Source organism: Plectropomus leopardus, chromosome 22 (assembly GCF_026936395.1).
Source record: "Plectropomus leopardus strain MGB_pleo_1.0 chromosome 22, ASM2693639v1, whole genome shotgun sequence".
Taxonomy (NCBI): Eukaryota; Metazoa; Chordata; class Actinopteri; order Perciformes; family Serranidae; genus Plectropomus; species Plectropomus leopardus.
This window is the reverse complement of record NC_142197.1, coordinates 4,346,026-4,367,209: the sequence shown is the minus strand read 5'-3', so window position 1 is coordinate 4,367,209 and position 21,184 is coordinate 4,346,026. Positions and strand designations below refer to the sequence as shown.

At 37.4% G+C, this 21,184-nt stretch overlaps 1 protein-coding gene across 2 annotated transcripts; it reads right to left on the bottom strand.

The window, feature by feature from the left end:
* Positions 1 to 914: 914 nt before the first annotated feature.
* Positions 915 to 16,345, bottom strand: LOC148185846 (ras-related protein Rap-1b). Of its 2 annotated transcripts, none has more exons than XM_088072942.1 (8): positions 16,209 to 16,345; positions 11,685 to 11,754; positions 9,509 to 9,577; positions 7,274 to 7,330; positions 6,861 to 7,001; positions 5,150 to 5,293; positions 4,731 to 4,823; positions 915 to 3,882 (listed from the first exon to the last, which is right to left on the bottom strand). In XM_088072942.1, the coding sequence occupies exons 2-7, from the start codon at positions 11,739 to 11,741 to the stop codon at positions 4,737 to 4,739; spliced, it is 555 nt and encodes a 184-aa protein (XP_087929068.1). In that variant the 5' UTR covers positions 11,742 to 11,754; positions 16,209 to 16,345; the 3' UTR covers positions 915 to 3,882; positions 4,731 to 4,736. The 2 variants fall into 2 exon arrangements, with proteins under 2 accessions (XP_087929068.1, XP_087929069.1); XM_088072943.1 differs by having other exon boundaries at positions 11,685 to 11,757; positions 16,209 to 16,292.
* Positions 16,346 to 21,184: the final 4,839 nt, after the last annotated feature.

Genomic DNA, 21,184 nt, shown 5'->3' with positions numbered 1-21,184 from the left:
TACAACCTACTTCTTCTGAAGCATACCGACGACTTTAGATCTGCCAAACGTCAATGACAAAACTATATGATCACTACAAGAGTTTGGCCTGAGCTGTCAACCATTACAGCCCCAGAAGTCGCATGAAATAACGAACGCCACCACAACCTCCGTTACTGTGGAAGCCAGAAAGGTCTGCCTGCAGCCGCGGCCAGGTGTGTATTTGATTGGCTGACACAGGTGGGACACCAAATATTGAGCAAAACAGGACACGTGTGGAAATGTACGCTTTACAAAAAGTGTCTCCCTAAGCTTTTCAACTAGTCTTTCTATTTTTTAGCAATATTTATACTACAAATTGCAATCACACGCCAACGCCAGAGCTGACAGGACCGCTCCGCCACGGCCGAAAACAGACCTTTCACCTGGAAGCCTCTGCTCGGCATGCAAACTGTGGCAGCACCTCCTGGAGGTCAGACTGAGTACTGACAGAAACATCAACATGCTACATGACTGAAGGTACTGCAGGAGAACCAGAATACTGACAGCAGTACCACACCGTACCGCAGTACTCCCGACAGTACAACACTGTGCACAGCAGTACTCACAGAGGTCCAACATACTGTATCTGTAAGATGACCACTCTCGCGTTTCAGACAAAGACAGAAAGGCTTTCTGCGGCCGCTGCCTTAAAGGCCACGCCCCCTAACACACGAGAGGCGGGGCTTCCGCTTCAAGCCCAACCTCCTCCGGTCGGTCTCAACCTCAGCCGTGCTACTGTTAAAAAGGAAACACTTTTTCAGGATCAAATTTCTTCTTTGACTGACGGGAATAAAAACTATCCAGGTGTCAGAGGCACTCCATGCCTGTTAGGGACTGTTCATTATTTATGAGAGGGGAGAGGGTGGTGCAAAAAGGGCGAGGCATGCCAAATATTTTTTTTAAGCACTGGGGAGGTAGTTTTTATTTTGGTTTTAAGATTGCCTTCCAACCACATTTTTTTTAATTTTATTTTTTGGCCATTCTTTTTTCTTTAAAATTATGCTTTTTATTTTGGCTTAAGGGTCGAGCCTACAAATATAAACAATTTTGTATTTATTTTACTGAGGCCTTTTTGTCATTTAAAATTGTTTGGCAATTTAAAAAACAAATTGGTGGCAATTTTTTTTTTCTTTGGCCAAAAAATAAACTGTTTGCATGAACTGTCCAGCATGCACAAGGCTTATTTAAAATCCAGGGTTTTCAGTTTTTAGCTTTCAAACATCCATAGGTCAATTTTAATAATCTAACAACTAATTTATGGTGCAGGGACGGTCATGCACTGTCGCCAGTAACGCAGGGTAGCTCAAGAAAAAATATTTGTAGTAACTAAAAAAATAAAACTGAAGTCACCTATCTCCTCTGATAAATAAACAACAGTCCCTTAACGTGAAATTTGTGAACTGATGACCTAAGCATGCAAAAATATGGAGGACCAGCTCTAACTTTTGGTCATCTTTGGTCCTCCATACATGGACAGTTTAATATACTCCCATCAGTGAAGATCGATCTGACAGATAATTCATTCAGTGCTCCCCAATCAGACGTGTTAATAACATTAATAAGCAGGTAATAACATGGTTAATAATACAGAAACAACACCTGCCGGCTGCCCTGCTCAGTAAATATAACTCCAACCCCCTCCCCAGGTCAAAAACGTCATCACAGAAACTGGCGTGGTTCATAGTTGTTATGCAGCTCACATACACTCAAAAACACACTCTTACAAACACACACACACACACACACACACACACACACACACACACACACACACACACACATACACCTACACACTCACACACACACTGGACCAGTGTGAGTCTGCTGTCTAAAGGCAACATGTCCGCCCTGAGCAGCAGGTCAAGAGTCAGCTCACCGTGCTGCTACGCTAACAAATTAGCACGCTATTGTTAATTTTTTGTTTCTTTAATATTGTGGCATCGTTAGCATCCTACTTTAACAAATACTTCAAACTTAACACTGTTTACAAACATCCTGTTTAGCATTGTTAGCTTTTCCTAATTTACAAGCTAGCTTGCACCTAGCTCACAAGCTAACTCATAGCAACTATTTGTTTGTGAATGTGGCCAAACTAACATCAGTTTCTTTAGGGATGTATGTTCATTATGCTAACACACCACAAACTGCATAACAGAATTGTTGTCGCTCATAATGTTTAAAATGTATTTTACTAGCTGCTATACTTAGCCTGCACAAACAATGTGTTAGCACAGTTCCCACCTGAAAATTTGAAAGCATTTCATTTTTTACTGGAAACAGAAGCTAGCCCTTGGCCAACAGCTACCACAGGTTTCTCTAGGGACATGCTAAAGATGCTAACAGCAAACGCCCAGCTTCACCTCAATGTTTAGATTGTATTTTACTAGCTGCTACGTTAATAAGTTAGCCAAAAGCTAAAATTAGCCTTCACAAACAGTGTGTTAGCACAGTTCCCTCCTCACAATGCCAATGCATTTTATTTTATTATCTAATCCTGGGCCGACAGCTGCCACCACTTTCTTTGGGGTTATGCTAAAAATGCTAATACCCAACAAATAGCAAAATTGCTCAAAATTTTAAAATGCATTTTAACGCACAAGTAGCATAATTTGCTCACAACATTTGCCATGCATTTTTGCTGGATGCTAGGCTAACAAGGTAGCCCAAAGCTATAAGTAGCACAAACTATGTGTTAGCATAGTTAGCATGCCCTCCTAGCAATGCCAATGCTAGAACTAGGAACTTGCCTTTAGCCAAATCTTTTTGGAGATATCATAATAATGCAAACGCTGCACAAACAACAAAATCTGCTCACAATATTTCAAACGCGTTTTTACAAGCTGTCTGGCTGACAAAGTAGCCCATAGCTATAAGTAGCCTACGCAAACGGTGTGTTAGCATAGTTAGCATTCCCTCCTAACATTTCCCATTGCATTTCAGTTGCTACTTGGACTAAGAGCTAGCCCTTCGCTAACTTAAATTTCTTTGGGGATATACTAATAATGCTTTAAAAAAAGCTGTTAGGCTAACAATATAACCTGAAGATACATTAACATTAACATCTTCAATAATATGTCAATAAAATTGTCACCCAGCAAATAGTAAATTTAGATTGTTAGCCTACAAGTTTCTACCGTAGCTGTCTGCTAACTTAAGTTAGCTCAAAGCTACGAGCGCGGCGAGCTGACCTGCATGACCTGCTGCACCCCCTAACCCCCCCACCCCCACCCCAAAAATCAAAAAACAAAAACATTAAATGACTTTTATATCTTTTCACACAGAATCATAATAATAACCACCGTAATAATAATCACTGTAATGATCCACAGGTTCAACCAGAGCCACACACACACACACACGCACACACACACACACACACACACAGAAAGTCAGCCATGTTAGCCGTGACATCACCATGGCAACAGCATGGCTGACAGTAAAGTGGCGTGTGAATGGCTCCGGACTGCTGAGATAATAAGTAAAAGGAAAAAAGAAAGGAAAGAAACATTTAAAAGTAAAAGCAAGAAGCCACTCCCCAGCGCAAAATGGCTTAGCAGAGAGCATGATGGGAACTGTAGTTTGGACAGCCCCTGTTCCTGCAACAGCAGAATCCTTATCTTCATCGTCATCATCATCATCATCGCCGCCGCCGCTGCAGTCTTTTGATGTTTGGTTTTTAATGTTTCCAAGGCAACAGTCTCGGTTAGACTGTGTGGTGAGGGGATGGGAGATGTGGTCGTCACGGGAACAGAGGTCAGAGGGGGCTGATGTTGATGATGACATGGTTATGTTAAAGGGGCGTGGCCAGCTGGAAGATGTCCTGTGATTGGTTGGTTGGTTGTCGGTCAGGTGAGCAGAAAACTGGAGAGAGAAAAAAACGACAATTAAAAGTTTGTACAAATTGTGTGCTCGATAACACCAAACTTACACCAAACGAGTTTTCGAGTGATTTCACTGTGAAGAATAAAACATTTTATTTTGGACATACAACTTTAAAATAGCTGCATTTTGTATTTATTTTACTACAATGGCCAAAATTACACCATTTATGATAGCCAGAAACGGTAAAAAATTAGAAATTATCATTGGATTTTCCAATTTCCAACAGTCTTCGAACACATTATATGGGACGAAAAACATCACCAAATCTGAGCTTAAACTAGTGTTATTTCATCCAACTCACCTTCTTCCACATGTCTCATTTAATGTTTTGCCCCAAACAAACCTTGTGCACTGACGATTTTTTTTATTAAGTATTAAATCATTTTGTACATATAGATGAAGGTATATTGTTTATGGTTGTTTTCTTTGTGGTTTGCTTTGGGGTTTTGGGGTTGCTTTGATTTATTTTTTGAGCTCCTATGTCTAAGAATAGTCTGTAATTTGGGAATAAATAAATAAAACAAAAAATAAAATAAATTAAAAAAATTAATCAAATTTAAAAAATAAATAAAAAATGTAAAAAAAAATTATGGTGAATGGAGGGTCATGCATTTTCACTATAGAGGGCTTTGGGAAGGGTTTAAAAAAATAACAATAAAAAAATATATATCTTTTTATTATCATTTTTTTAAACAGTGGCTTATGTGTTTTTGCAGACACTTTAAGATTTGTTATACGTCATATTTCTTAAAGGGAGTTTGGTGTAATATTTTCAAATATATTTTTTTAGTCTTCTCAAAGTTCTCTTGATGTGTACAAAGACTTACTTGTCATTAGAGAAGTTGACAGGTGGACTTTTTGCGAGTTTTCCCTTGAACTGGACTCTTCCTGTTAATCTGTCGCACAAGGTCATAGAAGATCTGCACACACACACACACACACACACACACACACACACACACACATCAGTAATTTGGTTTAACCATCAAAATTTAAACACAAGAAACATTTTTTCAGGCAAAATTCTCATTGGTTGAATAATCACTGGTGTTACTATAATGACGCTGAGGGTCCACGAATTTTTTATTTTTTTTCCCATTCTTTTAAAAACACAACCAGACCTTACGTGGACCGAACTAGCCTGTCTATATTTTGGACCTGGCACAGTTTGGGTCCTGGGTTGAGTCTCTTGGGTTAGCAGGAACTTAGTTTACATCTGATGTAAACAGCGTGTGTGTGTTGTTACCTCGTTGACGTTGATCTTGCTCTTGGCCGAGGTCTCCAGGAAGGCGCAGCAGTTCCACTGGCGGGCGAGGCCGATGCCCGACTCTTTGCCCACCACACGCTCCACCTCCAGGTCGCACTTATTTCCAACCAGGATCATGGGAACCTGCGACGCCACACAAACAAGATCTCACATTTATATTCACAATCAAACACAACGTTTGCAAACTCAGCAATGATTTTTGCTCGGTTTTGACTTTCTAAGCAGAAGCACTGAGCAATACGATTCCGTAAGAGTTACGGCGGATTTCCATCGCTTGCACGTGTGTTGCGTTGCGGCTCCGCCGCGGTTTTGCTCCGTGCTCCGTCATCCGTCAAACCCCGCCAGTTGCGTTTTGAGTCCGGCATGGCGCAACACCACCGGATTAATTATTCGTGATGTCAACTTACTAACGTAACTCCCAATAAGTTCCTCCACGCCATTTCCTTTCTATGGTTGTCGCTATAAAGGATGTCATAAATATTTTGGTGGTTTTCCACCTTCCAAATTGGCTTCTCCTCGTCCGCGTTGTTGGTAATTACCTCCGAAAACCTCTGACCTGTTGAATCCAGGCCTGGATCTGCTCATTTTGACGTTTTGTCGATGTAGTTAAGTAAAATATGATCAGACATAAACACGGAGTGTTCTGAGAAGTAACCGGATGTTTTAATGTTGTATCGCTGTCCGATTTCCTGTCTGCTCCGTGTTAAATTCGGCTGAATTTATGCGAAGTGATTCGGCGTCCAGCAAAAACAGGAGGCTTGCGTATCTGATCCACAAGCCTCTGGACTGCCGGAGCTGGGACGGAGTCGATCCGCAGCGGAGCCGGTGGATATTGACACATAGACTAGAGTGTAATCTATTTTCTCCGTCTGCCGTGATGGAGCGGAGCCGGACCGCACACGGATCTGGTGGAAATCCGAGGTTAAAAGCAACTGCTCACTTTTATGATTAACACGTTTATTTTTGATCTGTTGCTCCATTATGAGATTGCACAGACAGATGCAGTACCAGTAAGTGGCCTGCAGTTGTCACCATTTAAACCACTTCAAACCATCTGATCCAATGACCCATTTTCAGCCTCACGTGGTTGAACAGTTTCGAAAGCTCACGTGGAAGTTTGTTAAACTGTGAAAACGTGAACTCAAAAAAACTAAACGAGGCGCATAAGCGATGTCATAACTTCCTTTCTCGCTGATGCCTGTTTGAACCAGGATGCAGTCAAATGAACAGAGCTGCAGTAATTTTCACTTCTTTAAATACTTTTTCCCTCATTCTGGAAGAAAAAAGTGAAATTTGCTAAAGTAACAGCTATATTTTTTTAATTATTATTATTTTTATTATGTTTTTTGTTGTTTTGGATATTCAAAATAAATATCTTTTAAATAAAATCAAATATTGGTGTTGGTGACGTATATTGTGAGAGACCACAGATGTAGTCCACTGAGCGGTTTCACACAAAACTATATAGTACTGCAACAAACTGCGACTTTATGACTTTCAAAATTATCTTTAAGATTAACAAATACCTTTTGTGTTATTCATGGAAGGATTCAAACGTGATCAAAAAATTATTTCTCTTATCGTTATTTTGTGTTCGTATTCCGACACTGACAGGTGTCTCAAATATATCTGTGTGTGTGTGTGTGTGTGTGTGTGTGTGTGTGTGTGTGTGTGTGTGAGTGTCCCGTACGTCATCAGTGTCCTTCACTCTGAGGATCTGCTCTCGGAGGTCCTGAAGGTCGTTGAAGGTCGACTGAGCCGTGATGGAGTAAACCAGAGCGAAGCCCTGACCGTTCTTCATGTACAGGTCTCTCATCGCCGTGAACTGCTCCTGCACGCGCGCACACACACGCACGCACACACACACACACACACACACACACACACACACACACACACACACACACACACACACACACACACACACACAGAGGTGGTCAGGGAGATGGACAAACACATTATGTGGCCAAAAGTAAGTGGACACCCCTGCATACTTTAGTTTTTCTTGGTCTGTGTGTGTTTTTCTTGATTTTTATGAACAGAAATAAAAAGTTGACCGGAAAAGTGTCCAAAAGGAGAAAGAGACAGAAAGACAGATCTTACTGTTCCTGCTGTGTCCAGGATCTCCAACATACACTGCTGTCCATCGACCTCGACTTGCTGGAAACAGAAAGTAAGAAAAAGTCGTCAGTCACCAAAACATTACTAACAAACTATTTGACAAAATAAATGTCCCCAAACAGAAACAGCTCGACCACTGCTGGATTAATTGTGATGCTTCATAATAAAAACGTAACACAAAAGTGCATTTAGTAAATCAAAGGCAGTCGCTGATAAAGAAAATATAAAAGTGAAGGTAAAAAGTAAGAATAGTAAAAATGAGAGAACTGATATAAAATAATACTTTTTAAAAATATTTTCAAAATTAAACAATTAAAAAAAATAAAAAATTAATTAAAAGTCAGACTAAAAATAAATATTTTTTAAGCTGTTGTTTAAAAATGTTGAGCCCGCTTCGCTTAAAGCTTTTTAAAGGGTATTCCATAATTTTGGATCTTAGTTAACAAAAACTGCGTTGCCTTCAACATTATATATTAGTCTCGTGAAAACATATTTTAATTGTTTGAAAGGATTTGTCTTATATCTGATGATGCTGCACACAAAAGCTCCCAGTCTGTCCAACCATGCATGCATTTTTATTTAAGGATTTATTTATCAATAAACTAATTTAGCTAATTAAGACAGATTTCTCATCACAAACCTGCTGCTGTCACAACAAAAACAAGGAGATCTCACGTTAAGTTTCTAACAATTTTTTTTTTTTTAAATCACGTAAAATTGAGTGCAAATGCACATTTCTTGTATTTATGTTTCCTGAACCTGACGGCCAAACAGCTGCCGATCTCACACACACACGCACACACACACACACACACACACACACACACACACACACACACACACGCACACACGTTGATGTTCACACAGGAGTGTATAGACGGTTCGATCAGATGTGGTTTTGTTGGGTGTTAGTTGCTTAAAGTGCATCGACAGCGTTAAACACACGTTGCGGTGCGTCGGTGGAGACGTGAGGCGTCGCGCCACAATTCTCAGCTTTTAGGGAAGTAAAGCGCGTTGATCAAATATGCTGTGAAGAGGCTGCCCTCAACAGGACGGGTGGAGACAAGTGAGTGAGGCTGAAGGGAGTGGAGGTGTTTGCACCGGAGCTGCTGATCAGATAAACAAACGCCCTGATTCTCTGCCTTTTTATTTTTGTTGATCATCAGAGAAATAAAGGAAATAACAAAGTATGAGATAAGAAATCAAACTTTAAACAAATAAAAAGAGGAAGTAAGTCACCTAACAGTGTTAGTCAGCTAACGTAACTGCTCATATTGTCCTATCTAAAATTTGACTAATTATTTAAAATTTTTGACTTTATCTCCTAATTTTGACTTATTATTTAATAATTACAACTTATTAAATCATTTTGACATATCTATATATATTTTTTTTAATTATTTAATAATTTTGACTTATTTCCATATATTTTAATTTGTTTTTGCTTATTGTAATTTTGACTCACCATTTTTTTTTACTTACTACTTAATTTTGACATTTTTTTTACTTATTAAATAATTTGGACTAATCTCCATATTTTTAAATTTCATTTTGACAATTTCATTTTTTTTAACTTATTATTTAAAAACTGACTTATTTTAATTTTTTATTTATTATTTAATAAGTTTGACTTACTGAATATTTTTGATTTACTGCAGTTTCTTTTAAACTTATTTAATTACTTAAATACTTCATAGTGCTTTACTTTGTTTCTGCTTTTACTTTTTATCTCAAGATATAAACTTATCTCCTAATTATGTCTTTTTTGCCTTAATTGTCTTAATAATTATGACTTAATATGCCATATTTTTTAAAACATTTTTCCCCACAACCTTCAATTTTTATCTAAAAATAGTAACTTATCTCCTTTCCTCATCTTGTCTATTTATCTTGTGATTTTTACTCTCCTACGTTTAATTTATTGTCTCATAATTTTGATATTTTTAGACTCAAAATTTCAACCTAATAAGCCAAAGTTTGGATTTATAATGATCTTTTTTTCATGACTTTTCTTCTTTTTCAACATCGACTCTTTTTTTCTTGATTCTACTTCGTTTTCTTTTCATTTCCTTTCTGCTTTTTATCTCGCTTGTAATTTTCCTTCCTCTCTTTCCTTGGTCTCCTCATCTTCCTCCATCTCCTTGTTTATATTTTCTTCTTTTGTGTCACATGGAGGGTTTTCAGCTCACATTCAGACGGTCCCTGAAGCTGTCTTACCTTCCTGTAGGAATCCTCTATCGTCGGGTCGTATTTCTCCACAAAGATTCCCTGAACAAACTGGACAGTCTGGAGACAGAGAGACAGAAATAGAGACGGAGACAGGGCAGAGGGACAGAGAGAGAGAGACGGGCAGAGAGATAAAGAGAAGTAGGGCAGTAGTGTTAATGGAGCTCTGTTCTCGTCTCCATTGGAAGTCATTAGGATGGAATTAATGTGACACACTGACACATCTCCATTATATCATCTGGAGTAAAGCACTTCATTGTGGTGAGACTGTGTGTGTGTGTGTGTGTGTGTGTGTGTGTCAGATGGAAAGACTGAGGGTGATTCACAGAGAAACGCAGCGACATCAGTCTGCATCCGTTTTCATCCCGAGTATTTTGACAGAAAATTACGAGTGTTGCAACAAATAACGATAATAATAATTTGCGTAGAAATGCAGCCCAACATGCTTTACAACAAAGAAATCACACAAAGCACCAGGTGCTTCACATCAAAAGACATGATAAAATTAAATAAAATTAGATCAGAATAGAAAAGATAGGATGCATCTAAGATAAAAGTAAGATAAAAAATAAGGATTAATGCAGCGAATGCACAAAATAAGATGCAAAATAAAACCCACTGAGATAATATAGATAAAAATAAAGTTAAAAATAGTGTATAAAATGCATAATTCAACATTTTAAAGAGGTGCAGCAGTGCAAAGGTGCGAAGCAAAATGCAAAACCGTTAAGTTAGAACCAGTTAAAGGCTGAAGTGAAGAGATTTTTGGGAATCTCCAATAAACCAGCTGCAGATGAAAATGCAAATAAACTCAAATTTGATGCGTTTTTATCGACATCAGGCGAGTTTGTGTTTTAAGTCTCACGCACATTTTATAGGTCAAAGTACAGACAAACACGACAGTGCTCACTTTGTGATGGGACTTACGTGTGTTTTTAATTAAATGCCTCAAACTGTAGCAGATTCACGCTGGGTGAGTTTTTGTTGAGCGTAAGTTTGAGAATTTTATTTTGAATCTAAGAAAATGAATCGTTCTTGCTTACGTTTTTAAAAGAGGAAGCATTACAATAAATGTATTTAGAAAAATGACAAAAAATAAATTTTGTCATTTCCTTCCATCTTTTCTTACATAATCCTTCTTACAGCATAAAAACTTTCTTCTCGTTTTTCGTATTATCAAGTCATGCGATGAAAAGGTTCAAATCAACGACATGTTCGTCTTTTTACTGTGCTACGTTCTGTTTTCGGTTCTCAGTCCAAGCCCATCGGTTAACCTTTAAATCATCTTTAAATCTTTAAAAGTAAATCTGTTTATTTCTTCTTTTTTTTAAAATTTATTTTAATAGTCCAGTGTAAAGGATTCGGGGGGAATAATCACCTCTAGATGCCACTAAAACCCCCTAAATGTTACACACTGGACCTTTAAAATATCATCAAATATTTGAAAAAAAAGAGGAAAAAATAGAGAACTAGTGTATTTTTTGAGGAATAATTTCAGCAGCGGATTAATCTATATTTGGTTACCCAAAAATCAATTAAAAAAGGAAACAACCTGAAAAAATTGCTTAGAAATTATCATAATTTTGTCACAACATTTTCAACATGTAATCAAGACAATTATGAATATAGCTTTTTCCTATTTTAATTTTTTTTTTTTTTTTTGGACAATTTTTCCTTCTTTTTAAAAAAAAAAAAAAATTTTTTTTATAAATCTACTAATTCCTTGCTATTTGTGTAACATTTCTTACCTAGGTAGGAAAAAAACTATATTAATAATTACGATAATCACATATTTTAAATTATTGTCATTTTTTTCCAGGCTGTTTGCTTGTTTTTGTTGTTGTTTTAATTTATTTAATTAGAAAAAAACTTTTTAAAACTAACTTTTAAGGTGATTTTCTTTTCTTACTTTTTACTAAATTTTTGGGTAATTTCTTCTTCCTTGCTTATTGCCCTTTTTCCCGTGTTTTTTAAATAAATTGCACCAATTTTGTCAGTTTTTAAAGGTTAAAATACATCTTAAAGGAGCACAAAAAGCGATGTCGCTCCAGGTTTCAAAGGGTTAACAGATACATTCACTGTTGGTTTGTTGACAGTAAAAACAGGTCGAGTTTCTCCTTTAATAGAAACAGCTGAGTAGAAACAGATAAAGCGTTTAATGACTTACCAGAGCTGACTTGCCGACTCCTCCTGATCCTAAAACAACCAGTTTGTATTCACGCATCCTGACTGTCTGTCTGCTGGGCGACACACACACACACACACACACACACACACACACACACACACACACACACACACAAACACACACAGAGGTTACGTTTCACAGCAGCCAATCACAGAGCAGCGTCACGTCAACACACCTGGATCTGAAAACTATCGGCTACACACAGATGGAGACTTCCTCCCTCTGTCTGGAAGGTCATAATTACCCAGCATGCATCAGAGTGCGTTCATGAAAACAGAGAGAGGTCACGTGATCACACACAGCTGGTGGTGATGTCACAACCAAGGAATCCTTCCTGGTTACTGTTACTATACACCCTCATATGTGTGTGTGTGTGTGTGTGAGTGTGTGTGTGTGTGTTTGCATACCAGTCATGCCTTGCTGTGTGTTTGTTGTTGCAGCAACATGAAGCAACATGATGGAGAACACACACACACACACACACACACACACACACACACACTTGCAGCTTCTCGCCTGTGTTAATAAGGGTCTGCCAAGGTTACCATGGTGATGAGATAAGTGTGTGTGTGTCAGGACCAAACATTAACAGCTCTCTCTAACAGCCATTTTTCCAGAGTGTTACTTTACCCAGAATTCCCTATTTCATCTCGCCCGGCTCCGGCTGTTTAAAGCCGCCCACGGCGACGAGTCGACTGATTCGTCCGGTATTGTGACATCAAAAATCCTTTTCTTGATGAACGTGAAAAACGATCAAATCAGCACCACGGCTGCATCAGTCCGAGGAGTACTGACTCCGAGCGGTGCTGACTCCGAAGAGTGCTGACTCCGAGGAGTTTTATCGGTCCAGGTGTGAGTGAACGCAGCACCAGAGGTAGATTTTGGTGCCTGGAGGTGTGAACGCAGGCCTCCTCACTTCGTCTCCTTTCAGTTTGAAACAACAAGTCCGGGCGAGTTTAGGGAATCGCAGGAAGTCACAGAGTGAAGCAGCAGCAGGCGAGGTCGATGAAGAAAACGTGAATTATGACTGAATCTGGATTTCCCCTCATTTTTCACGACACGTAAACCGAACTACACGTGACAAAAAGCCAAAGCCGCTACAAATGCCGCTTCACGGTCGTAAACCTTCACGCACAAGTCACAGTTTACATCCGTATCCGTGAAAACACGGATTCACACACATCCTCGCCCGCGGCACAAGATCTGCACTAGAAGTCAGGGTCCATATTTGTCCTTCGTCTTTCGTTCAAGGTCAACACTTTGGATAAATCACCACATCATTTTATTTCGTAAAACGGAAACACCTCGGCTTAGAACTAGGGCTTAACCAACGTTGGTTTTTCAAGGCCGATACTGATAATTAGTACTTCATGAGACCGATAACTGATATACATTTACAATAAATACACACCATCGGTGCAGCTTGTAAAGCGTTTTCTCTTGTTATAAATAGTTTCGACTAATGTGTTCGCAAACTGCTGCTTATTATAACGATGATTCATTCGGAGTCTTTGTGTTTGTGCCACCTGATGAATGTCAGTCCGTTATTCTCTGTTTTTATGCTGTTTTTTGGTCTCTACTAGGGCTGCAAATCGTTACCACTTTCCTTAATAGGTGAAATTAACGATCGATTACACGAAAAAAGCTATTTAAAAAAAAACTCCATAAATCTTTGCTTATTTCAAACAATATCAAATTGGTTTTATCCTCAGTATTTTTAAAGCCTATTGATTAAATTTCACATTTGATTTTTAACGACCGATAAATAACTCCTGAGGGAAATATTGTCTCGGCTGCAAAATGCTGCACCGTGTTCAGCAGCTGGTCTCTAACTATGTGTGCTGTTTGCTTTTGGTTTAAAAAGGAAAAAAACATCAGAGTTGCTGATGAAATCTTTGTGGTTTTCACACTGTCAGTAACCCTTAGATGTTACATATAAATATAAACACTGTTCACAAGTATTAGATAAAACTTCCCGTCTCTTTCCACTCGGCTCAGATATCAGATGTAACTGAGGACGGTTCACATCCGGGTCACTGACTCCCTGAGCTAAACAGATATAAAAGTTTTGATTAACTGTCTAACAGTCAATAAAAAGTCTTAGAAAAACTCATAGTAGAAAATAAATCTGCATCAATTTTAATAAACAAGTTTCAGTTATTTTTTTAAAGAAAAATGCTAAATATTCTGTAGCTCCAGCTCCTCAGATGTGAAGATTTCCTCGCTTTCTTCGTAATTTTTGTTGGTTTGAATGGTTGGTCGGACAAAGTAAAACCTCTGAGGATTTCATCTTAGTGATTTGTTTTCTGCTGTTTTTCTGACATTTTATAAATTAAATAATGAACGGTGAAATAAATGTATTATTTACAACCTTGATTATATGTACTATATATGAGATACATACATAAGGTGCATCCTAAAATCCCAAAAATGTCCTAAAATCCTATAAGTGTTATAATCGTACTTAAATCCTAAAAACGTCCTGAAATCTTAGAAATGTCCTAAAAATCCTATAAATGTCAGGAAAACCTAAAATCCCAGAAACATCCACAAATTCTTAAAAATGTCTTCAATTCTGAGAAGCTGTTCAGCTGTTATGTTACTCAGCCACTAATTTGTTAATACAATTATTTGGTTTGAGTAAAATTTTAATAATAGGAGTAAATTTTCTGATTACAGCTTCTGAAATGTGAATATTTTCTGATTTCCTTTATGGCAGTAAACTGAATATCTCGAGGACAAAGCGGGACATTTGAGGACTTCATCTTTGGGTTTAGGCAACTGATATTTTCCCCCATTTCCTGGCATTTTATAGACCAAACAAGTAATCAGTTCATTGAGAAAATAATGGACAATTCATTAGTTTCAGGGGCTGCGATGAATGATTATTTTCATTGTCGATTAATCTGTTGATTACTTGATTATAGAAAAATAAAACCTCAGTCCAGTAGATAAAAGCTGAAATAAAAATGCAATGTTTGTGAAATGAACACACTGAAAACGTATAAATAAAACAAATGTTTCCTTTTAGAGATATAATTTGTAGTGGAAAAAGGTAATAAATCGCAATGTGTGTTATTGCGACATGTTTAAAATCGCAGTAATATTGGATTGTGACTTAAAGGTCCACTTCGTGGGATTTAGAGGGATTTGTTAGCAGAAATTGAATATAATATAATAAGTATGTTTTAAAATGTTTAAATCTACGACAATATATAGTCTAATATCAGGGTATCAAAAGAAAATGACAATTATTGAAAATTATTATTATTATTATCATAAATAATGATTTTATCTATATATCAATTTATCTTTTTTTGCCAAATTTCAGGTCATTTTCTTCTTATAATTCTGACTATAATCACTATTTATCCATGTATTTATATTGTTTGTTTTGGTTTTTTGTTGCCCTTTTTTGCTGATTTTAACATTTTTTTCTTTTCTTTATTTGTTTTTGCTAAATTTTAGATAATTTCCTTGTAACTTTTAACTTCTTCCTGTGTTTTGGAAAGATATCAAGCCAAATAGCTCTGGTTTCAAGGGGTTAAACAGTAAAATAATCTCAAAGATTCGTACCAAAGAAGTTTCCTTTAATGAACTGCCAAGACTAGTCACACTTCACATTATCAATATTCAATCGACTGATCACCCAGATCAGATCATACAGCTACTTAATCCCCTTTTATCTGTATTTTTAGAGGTAGCTCTGCTTTTTCCAACAGGCTCTGAATGCAGCATGATGTTAATCTACTGAAGTAAAGTTGGTGGAGGAGAAAGATGGACACACAAACACACACACAGATCCCTGAGTCAACCAGAACTAGGTGGGGCCTGTCAATACTCAGAGTGTGTGTGTGAGAGTGTGTGTGTGAGAGTGTGTGTGTGTGTGTGTGTGTTGCTGACAGTACAACAGCAGAGGGATAAAACCAAGCCTTGTCTCTACAGTACAGTCAGACAGACAGGTAGACAGACAGGAGGGCAGACAGGTTTCTTCAAACTCCTCAACTCCGCAGTCTGCAATAAGTTACTTCCTCTCTTTTTTTTTTTTTCATCCAGCAGAGCACCGGGGGTTCCGCAAGCTCTGTGGCCGCCTCAGAACGCTCCCCGCCCGGCCACCTCTGGCGGCAGGCCCCGCTGCCTGCTGGAGGAGCCGGAGAAAAGCTGGCACGCGCACATCTTTGAGGGCGTGAAGACGGACAGACAAACAGCCGCCATGTTGTCCCTCAGCCTGTCTGTCTGCGTCTAATATCAACAGTATCACCGCTAACGGCAGCTCCTGTCTGTCTGCGTCTCCGTCCGTCCGTCCGTCTGTCCGCCGGTCGCTTCCGCAAACCCAGCCCAGCTCGGCTCGGCACCGGCCTGTCCCCACACCGCCACCACCACCGCCGCCCCACCGGCCCCGACATTAACTGTCCCGGTAAAGCTACACGTACATGATGGAGGGAAGAAATTAAAAGAAAAAGGAGGAAAAGAGAGAAAGGAGAGAAAGGAAGCGGTACTCACAGTCATCCACCCGTCCGCTCCGCTCCGCCGCTCTCTCTCTCTCCTCCTCCACTCTCCGTCTATGTCGCTCTACCAGAGCCGCTCCCTCCTGCCGCCGCTGCGCGCTGACGTCAAGCTCGACGCGCTGAACGCTGCCGCTTCCTGTCAGTTCTTTCAAAATAAAAAGAATAAATAAAAATTAAAACGTAACAATAACAATCGACAGCATTATAATATAATATTATAATATAATATCGGCAGAAAATTTATGTGCAATTACAGTATATTGGTAATCAGTTAATAGTTGATTCTTTGATACCCGAGCAAACTTTATTTCTTCCAAAAAAATATGGGAAGAGGATGATGAGTAGCTTAACAAGAAATAAACAAAAAAAAACCAAGGAATTGGTAAAAAGATACAAGAAACCTGAAATAAGCTTAAAAAAAATAAAACCCGAACTAACCCATAAACAAAAACAAGAAAAAATTAACAAACAAAAAAGGTGACTTCAAGAAAGTGCTAAAATGTATTATAGTTTTCACTGTAACATAATCTTAAATATATAAATAATTGAACTATGAGTATAGTTTTCTTGACATTTAACCCTCGTTTTTTGATTTTATCGAATAATGCTTTCCAGCTAATTTACAGATTGTTTCCTTAAAACTTTTTTTAAAAAATGTATTTATTTATTTATTTTATTTTATTTATTTGTTTGTTTACTTATCTTCAGTTTGCAGTAGGGGAACATTCTTGCCAAGTTGCTCGTTATGATTTTTCTTGTAATTTGACAGAAATCAAACCGATTTTCTCAGATTTCAGAGGTTTGCATTTGACAGCCATCTGAATGCAGTTTTTAAAACCGACACTAAAGGGGTTAAAAGTTATTTTCAAGCCAAAATTTCTGCCTTCCTTTAAACGTCTGTTTTCTTCACTGTCATTGTCCACAATTCCATCATTAATATCATGCTTTTATTTTGAAGGCGATCAGCCCTTACTTCCGGCGTCGCTCTAACTTCGTCACATTTTGGCTCAGCTGCTCTTTTTTTTTGTGACGTTTCAGCCTCGCTCTCAGCTGCTTCCCGCTTCCTGCAGAGTAGAAACATCAGAGAAATGTCTCTACTGAGGTTTCTGTTTTCACCTAAATTAAATTACAAAAACTGATAAAGCTGCACATCTGACACTCGAAAGCATAGTTTTATATAAAGTTTTCAGTCAAGTAAAAGTTGAAGATACTTTTACTCAAGTATTTCCAATTTTATGCTATTTTCTCCTTATACTTCACTATCTCAGAGTTAAATATTGTACTTTTTACTGCAGTACATTTGTCTTAGATACTTTTCCGATGACAGTTTTCCATTTTTGTCCAGTGAAAATTACGTAACTTGCACTGATGTTGAATGTTTGTGATAAACTGAAGTATGTGTGTTTCTTTATGTACTGAGCAAATTCTTCTCCTATATTAACCCTTTGAAACCTACAACTTCGGTTTCTTTTGCTGCGTTAAGACTCCTTTCACATTTATTTAAACCTTCCAAACCTGAGCACATTGATTCGATTTCTCTTGAAAACTTGGCTAAAAAGGCAAAGAGCAACTTGGCAAGAGATGAACCACAAATGACAATAAATTAGGTAAAAGAAAATGACCCGAAAATACGTTTTAAAAATAAAGAGAAAATACTAGAAGATGATCATTTAAAATAAAATAGAGAAAAATGTCCACAAAATAGTATTTAAAATTATCAATTTATTGTTGTAGTATTATTATTAACATTATTGTTATTATTATTATTATTATTATTATTATTATTATTATTATTAATAATAATAATAATAATAATAATAGCTAGTAGATAAGTAGCTCATCTTAATGTTGCATTTTTTTGGTTCTGTTTTTTGTCTGTTTTTATTAACCTTTTTGTCAGTTTTTGTAGTTTTACATTTTTCTTTTTTTGGGGGGGCTAAATTTCAGGTAATTTGATTTTTTTTCTTCCAAATAATATTCCTAATAATAATAATAATAATAATAATAACAATAATGTCGTTATTATTCATAAACATTTGTTTAAAAATATTTATTCATCTTTTTGGCATTCTTTTATTTTGTTCTGTTGATTTATTTTGATTTTTCATTGTTGGGTTTATTTTTTTTGTTTTGCTTTTTTTCTGTTTTTATGCTAAATTTCACAAAAAAAAATCTTGTAACTTCATTTCATGTTATTGAAAGAAATTATCACCAATTATCTCAGTTTTAAAGGTTGTTCATTCTCATTTAAACTCCTTTATATGCTGTTTTTGTCGTTTAATTAACGGCGATGCGTCATAAGAGCATCACGTGTTTGTGGCGTGGCCGTCCTGTCGGACCACAAAACTCTAAAAAGTCCGAAAAACAGCTGTTTTCAGCTCTCTGACGATGCATTTAAAGAGTTAACTTCGATTAAACATCTCGCTTGTTAACGGGTCAAAATGATCACGTGACCCTCGTAACGTGTTTCTGCTGATGTCGCCATGTCGACTCTTTTCCTGTTCGCTATAAGAACCGTCTGCGCTCACTGGGGGTCAAAGGTCATCGTGACCCAAGAAACTTTGAAACTACAGAACTCCCTTTGTGTGTGTGTGTGTGTGTGTGTGTGTGTGTGTGTGTGTTACTGCAGAGTCAGAGAGCAGTAGAGCATGTTGGAGCGTGTTGATGGGAACACGCCTCGACACACACACACACTCCAACACACACACACACACACACACACACAGTGTTTACTACAGTCAGAGATACAGTGTTGTGAAGACACACCCAAACAGGAAGGAGTCACCGAAAATAGAGCTGCTGCCCCCCGCCCAACCAGCTTCCCTTTCGCTGACACACACTTCCTCTGTGTGTGTGTGTGTGTTTCTTAAGTAAAAGTACATATTACTTCTGCAAAACTGCAGAGGTGAAAGTTATCTAATTTGAAAAATACTGTGATTGATGACAACTAGAAATCAGTGTTTTTTGTGTGTATCTTCATTTGCAGTTCAAGAATATAAATTAATAAAATAATAATAATAATAATATATATATAAAATAATAATAATAATAATAAAATAATAATAATAATAATTTAATAAATATTATTTTATACATTTTTTAATATATTTTTTAAATATATTTTTTATACTTTTAATCCAATTTTGCAGAGTTTTTAAAACTTCTCATCTTTTATCTCTTCACAAATGAACATCACTTTTAAGGCTTTTTGAAGCCTAAATCGAATCATCACACGAACGTTTGGTTATAAAGAAATTAAAATACAGTTGCATGATTTAATGTTGACACCACAGCGAGGCTGTAAAGGTGTTCGGCGTGACGCGTTCTGTTGCCTCATTTAGTCATTTGTTAAAATCGCCTTTTTTAAGACACATTTGAGCTTCGAAGTTCACGTATGTGTATTTACTGAAATATTTTATGTCGTAGAACAAAACGTGAAAGTCTCTTAACCTCGTGAAACCTGAGCAACGTGGCTTAATCTCTTTCAAAAACACGTTAGGATGAAAGCAACTTCACAATAAATTACAGAAAATTAGCAAGTACAAGAAAATTACCTAAAAATTGGCACACAAAAAAGAATTTCATAAAAAGTCAAATAAACAAACAAATAAATACGCAAAGTTAAACAATAAAAATAAAAGGATATGGCTTTAAAAAAATGCTTAAATGGGCATGTAATTAACTTTATAATTAATTATAATGAAATATTTATTTTATAATAATCTAATATTTTTCTCTCCCTCTCTTCATGTCAAAATTCAGTTATTTTTTTGCTGCTTTTCTTAATTTCTTCTTTCCAAACGTAACACAAGAACGCGATGTAGATCCAGGTTTCAACATGCTGTGGAAATACTCCACAAGTACTGCATCCAAAACCTCTCTGAAGTAAAAGTATTATCAGCCGAATGTTCTCTAGTTTTACGTCTAGTTTTGGGAGGTTCAGTGAGGCTTCGCAGCGTCGCAGAGGACCGAACACATCTCCGAACTTCAAAGAGCAGCAGATCATCAGCATGTCAATGATCAGCCAGACCGCGACACAAACTCATCAATTCAGCTGTTGCTAGGAGACCAGACGACGAGCGTCACTCGTTTTGTTTGCTGCTCTAACGAGTTTCTGCCTCGATGAAACGGCCAATCAGAGCAGAGCGCAGGACTCTGGAGAGGAAGGTGTTACATGTGTGTCTCCGTGGATCAGAGGGACACCCAGGCTGCATACATACATGTTTCCAGGATTTTAGGACATTTCCAGATTTAGGACATTTCTAGGATTTCAGGAGTTTTCTAGAATTTTGGGACGTTTCCCAGATTTTAGGAGGTTTCTAGGATTTACTACTATTTCAGGATGTCTCTTCAATTTTAAGGCATTTGTTGGTTTTAGGATGTTTCTAGGATTTTAGGACATTTCAAGGATTTTAGAGCATTTCTTAAATTTTGGAAGGTTTTTCGGATTTTAGGACATTTCGAGAATTTTGAGAAATTTCTTGGATTTTAGGATGTTTCCAGAATTTTTCAGCATATCTAGGTTTTTCTGATTTAGGACATTTCTAGGGTTTAAGGACATTTTTAGGATTTTAGGACATTTCCAGAATTTAAGGACATTTTGCAAATTTAATGACGTTTCTAGGATTTTAGGACATTCGGGTCTTAGCTAAGACCTCTGTCAGGGGGTGTGGGGATCCTCCACTGGAACTTTTGTAGAAAAACAAACTCTATTTTGGTGCGGTTTTATGCACTCTGGTACTTTATGTACACGAAAGTACAAAAACTAAGCACTTTATTTCTATTGTGAATTAGCACCGTATCAAGGGCCAGATGTGGCCCCTGACCATAAATTGAGTATCACTGATTTAACCTGTGAGGCTAAACTCAGGGCAAAGAGTGAGTGTGTGTTTGTGCTGCAGTACTTTGAAGTACTGCGTTCTGGCTCCCTCTGCTGCTACAGATTATAAATCAACTACTGCAAACAGAAAA

Coding starts and splice junctions, on each gene's coding strand:
- LOC148185846 (XM_088072942.1), bottom strand. CDS start 11,741: ATGCGTGAATACAAACTGGTTGTTTTAGGATCAGGAGGAGTCGGCAAG. Junction 7,331..9,508: donor TAGAGGATTCCTACAGGAAG/GTAAGACAGCTT, acceptor TTCTGTTTCCAG/CAAGTCGAGGTCGATGGACA. Junction 7,002..7,273: donor TCCTGGACACAGCAGGAACA/GTAAGATCTGTC, acceptor GCGCGCGTGCAG/GAGCAGTTCACGGCGATGAG.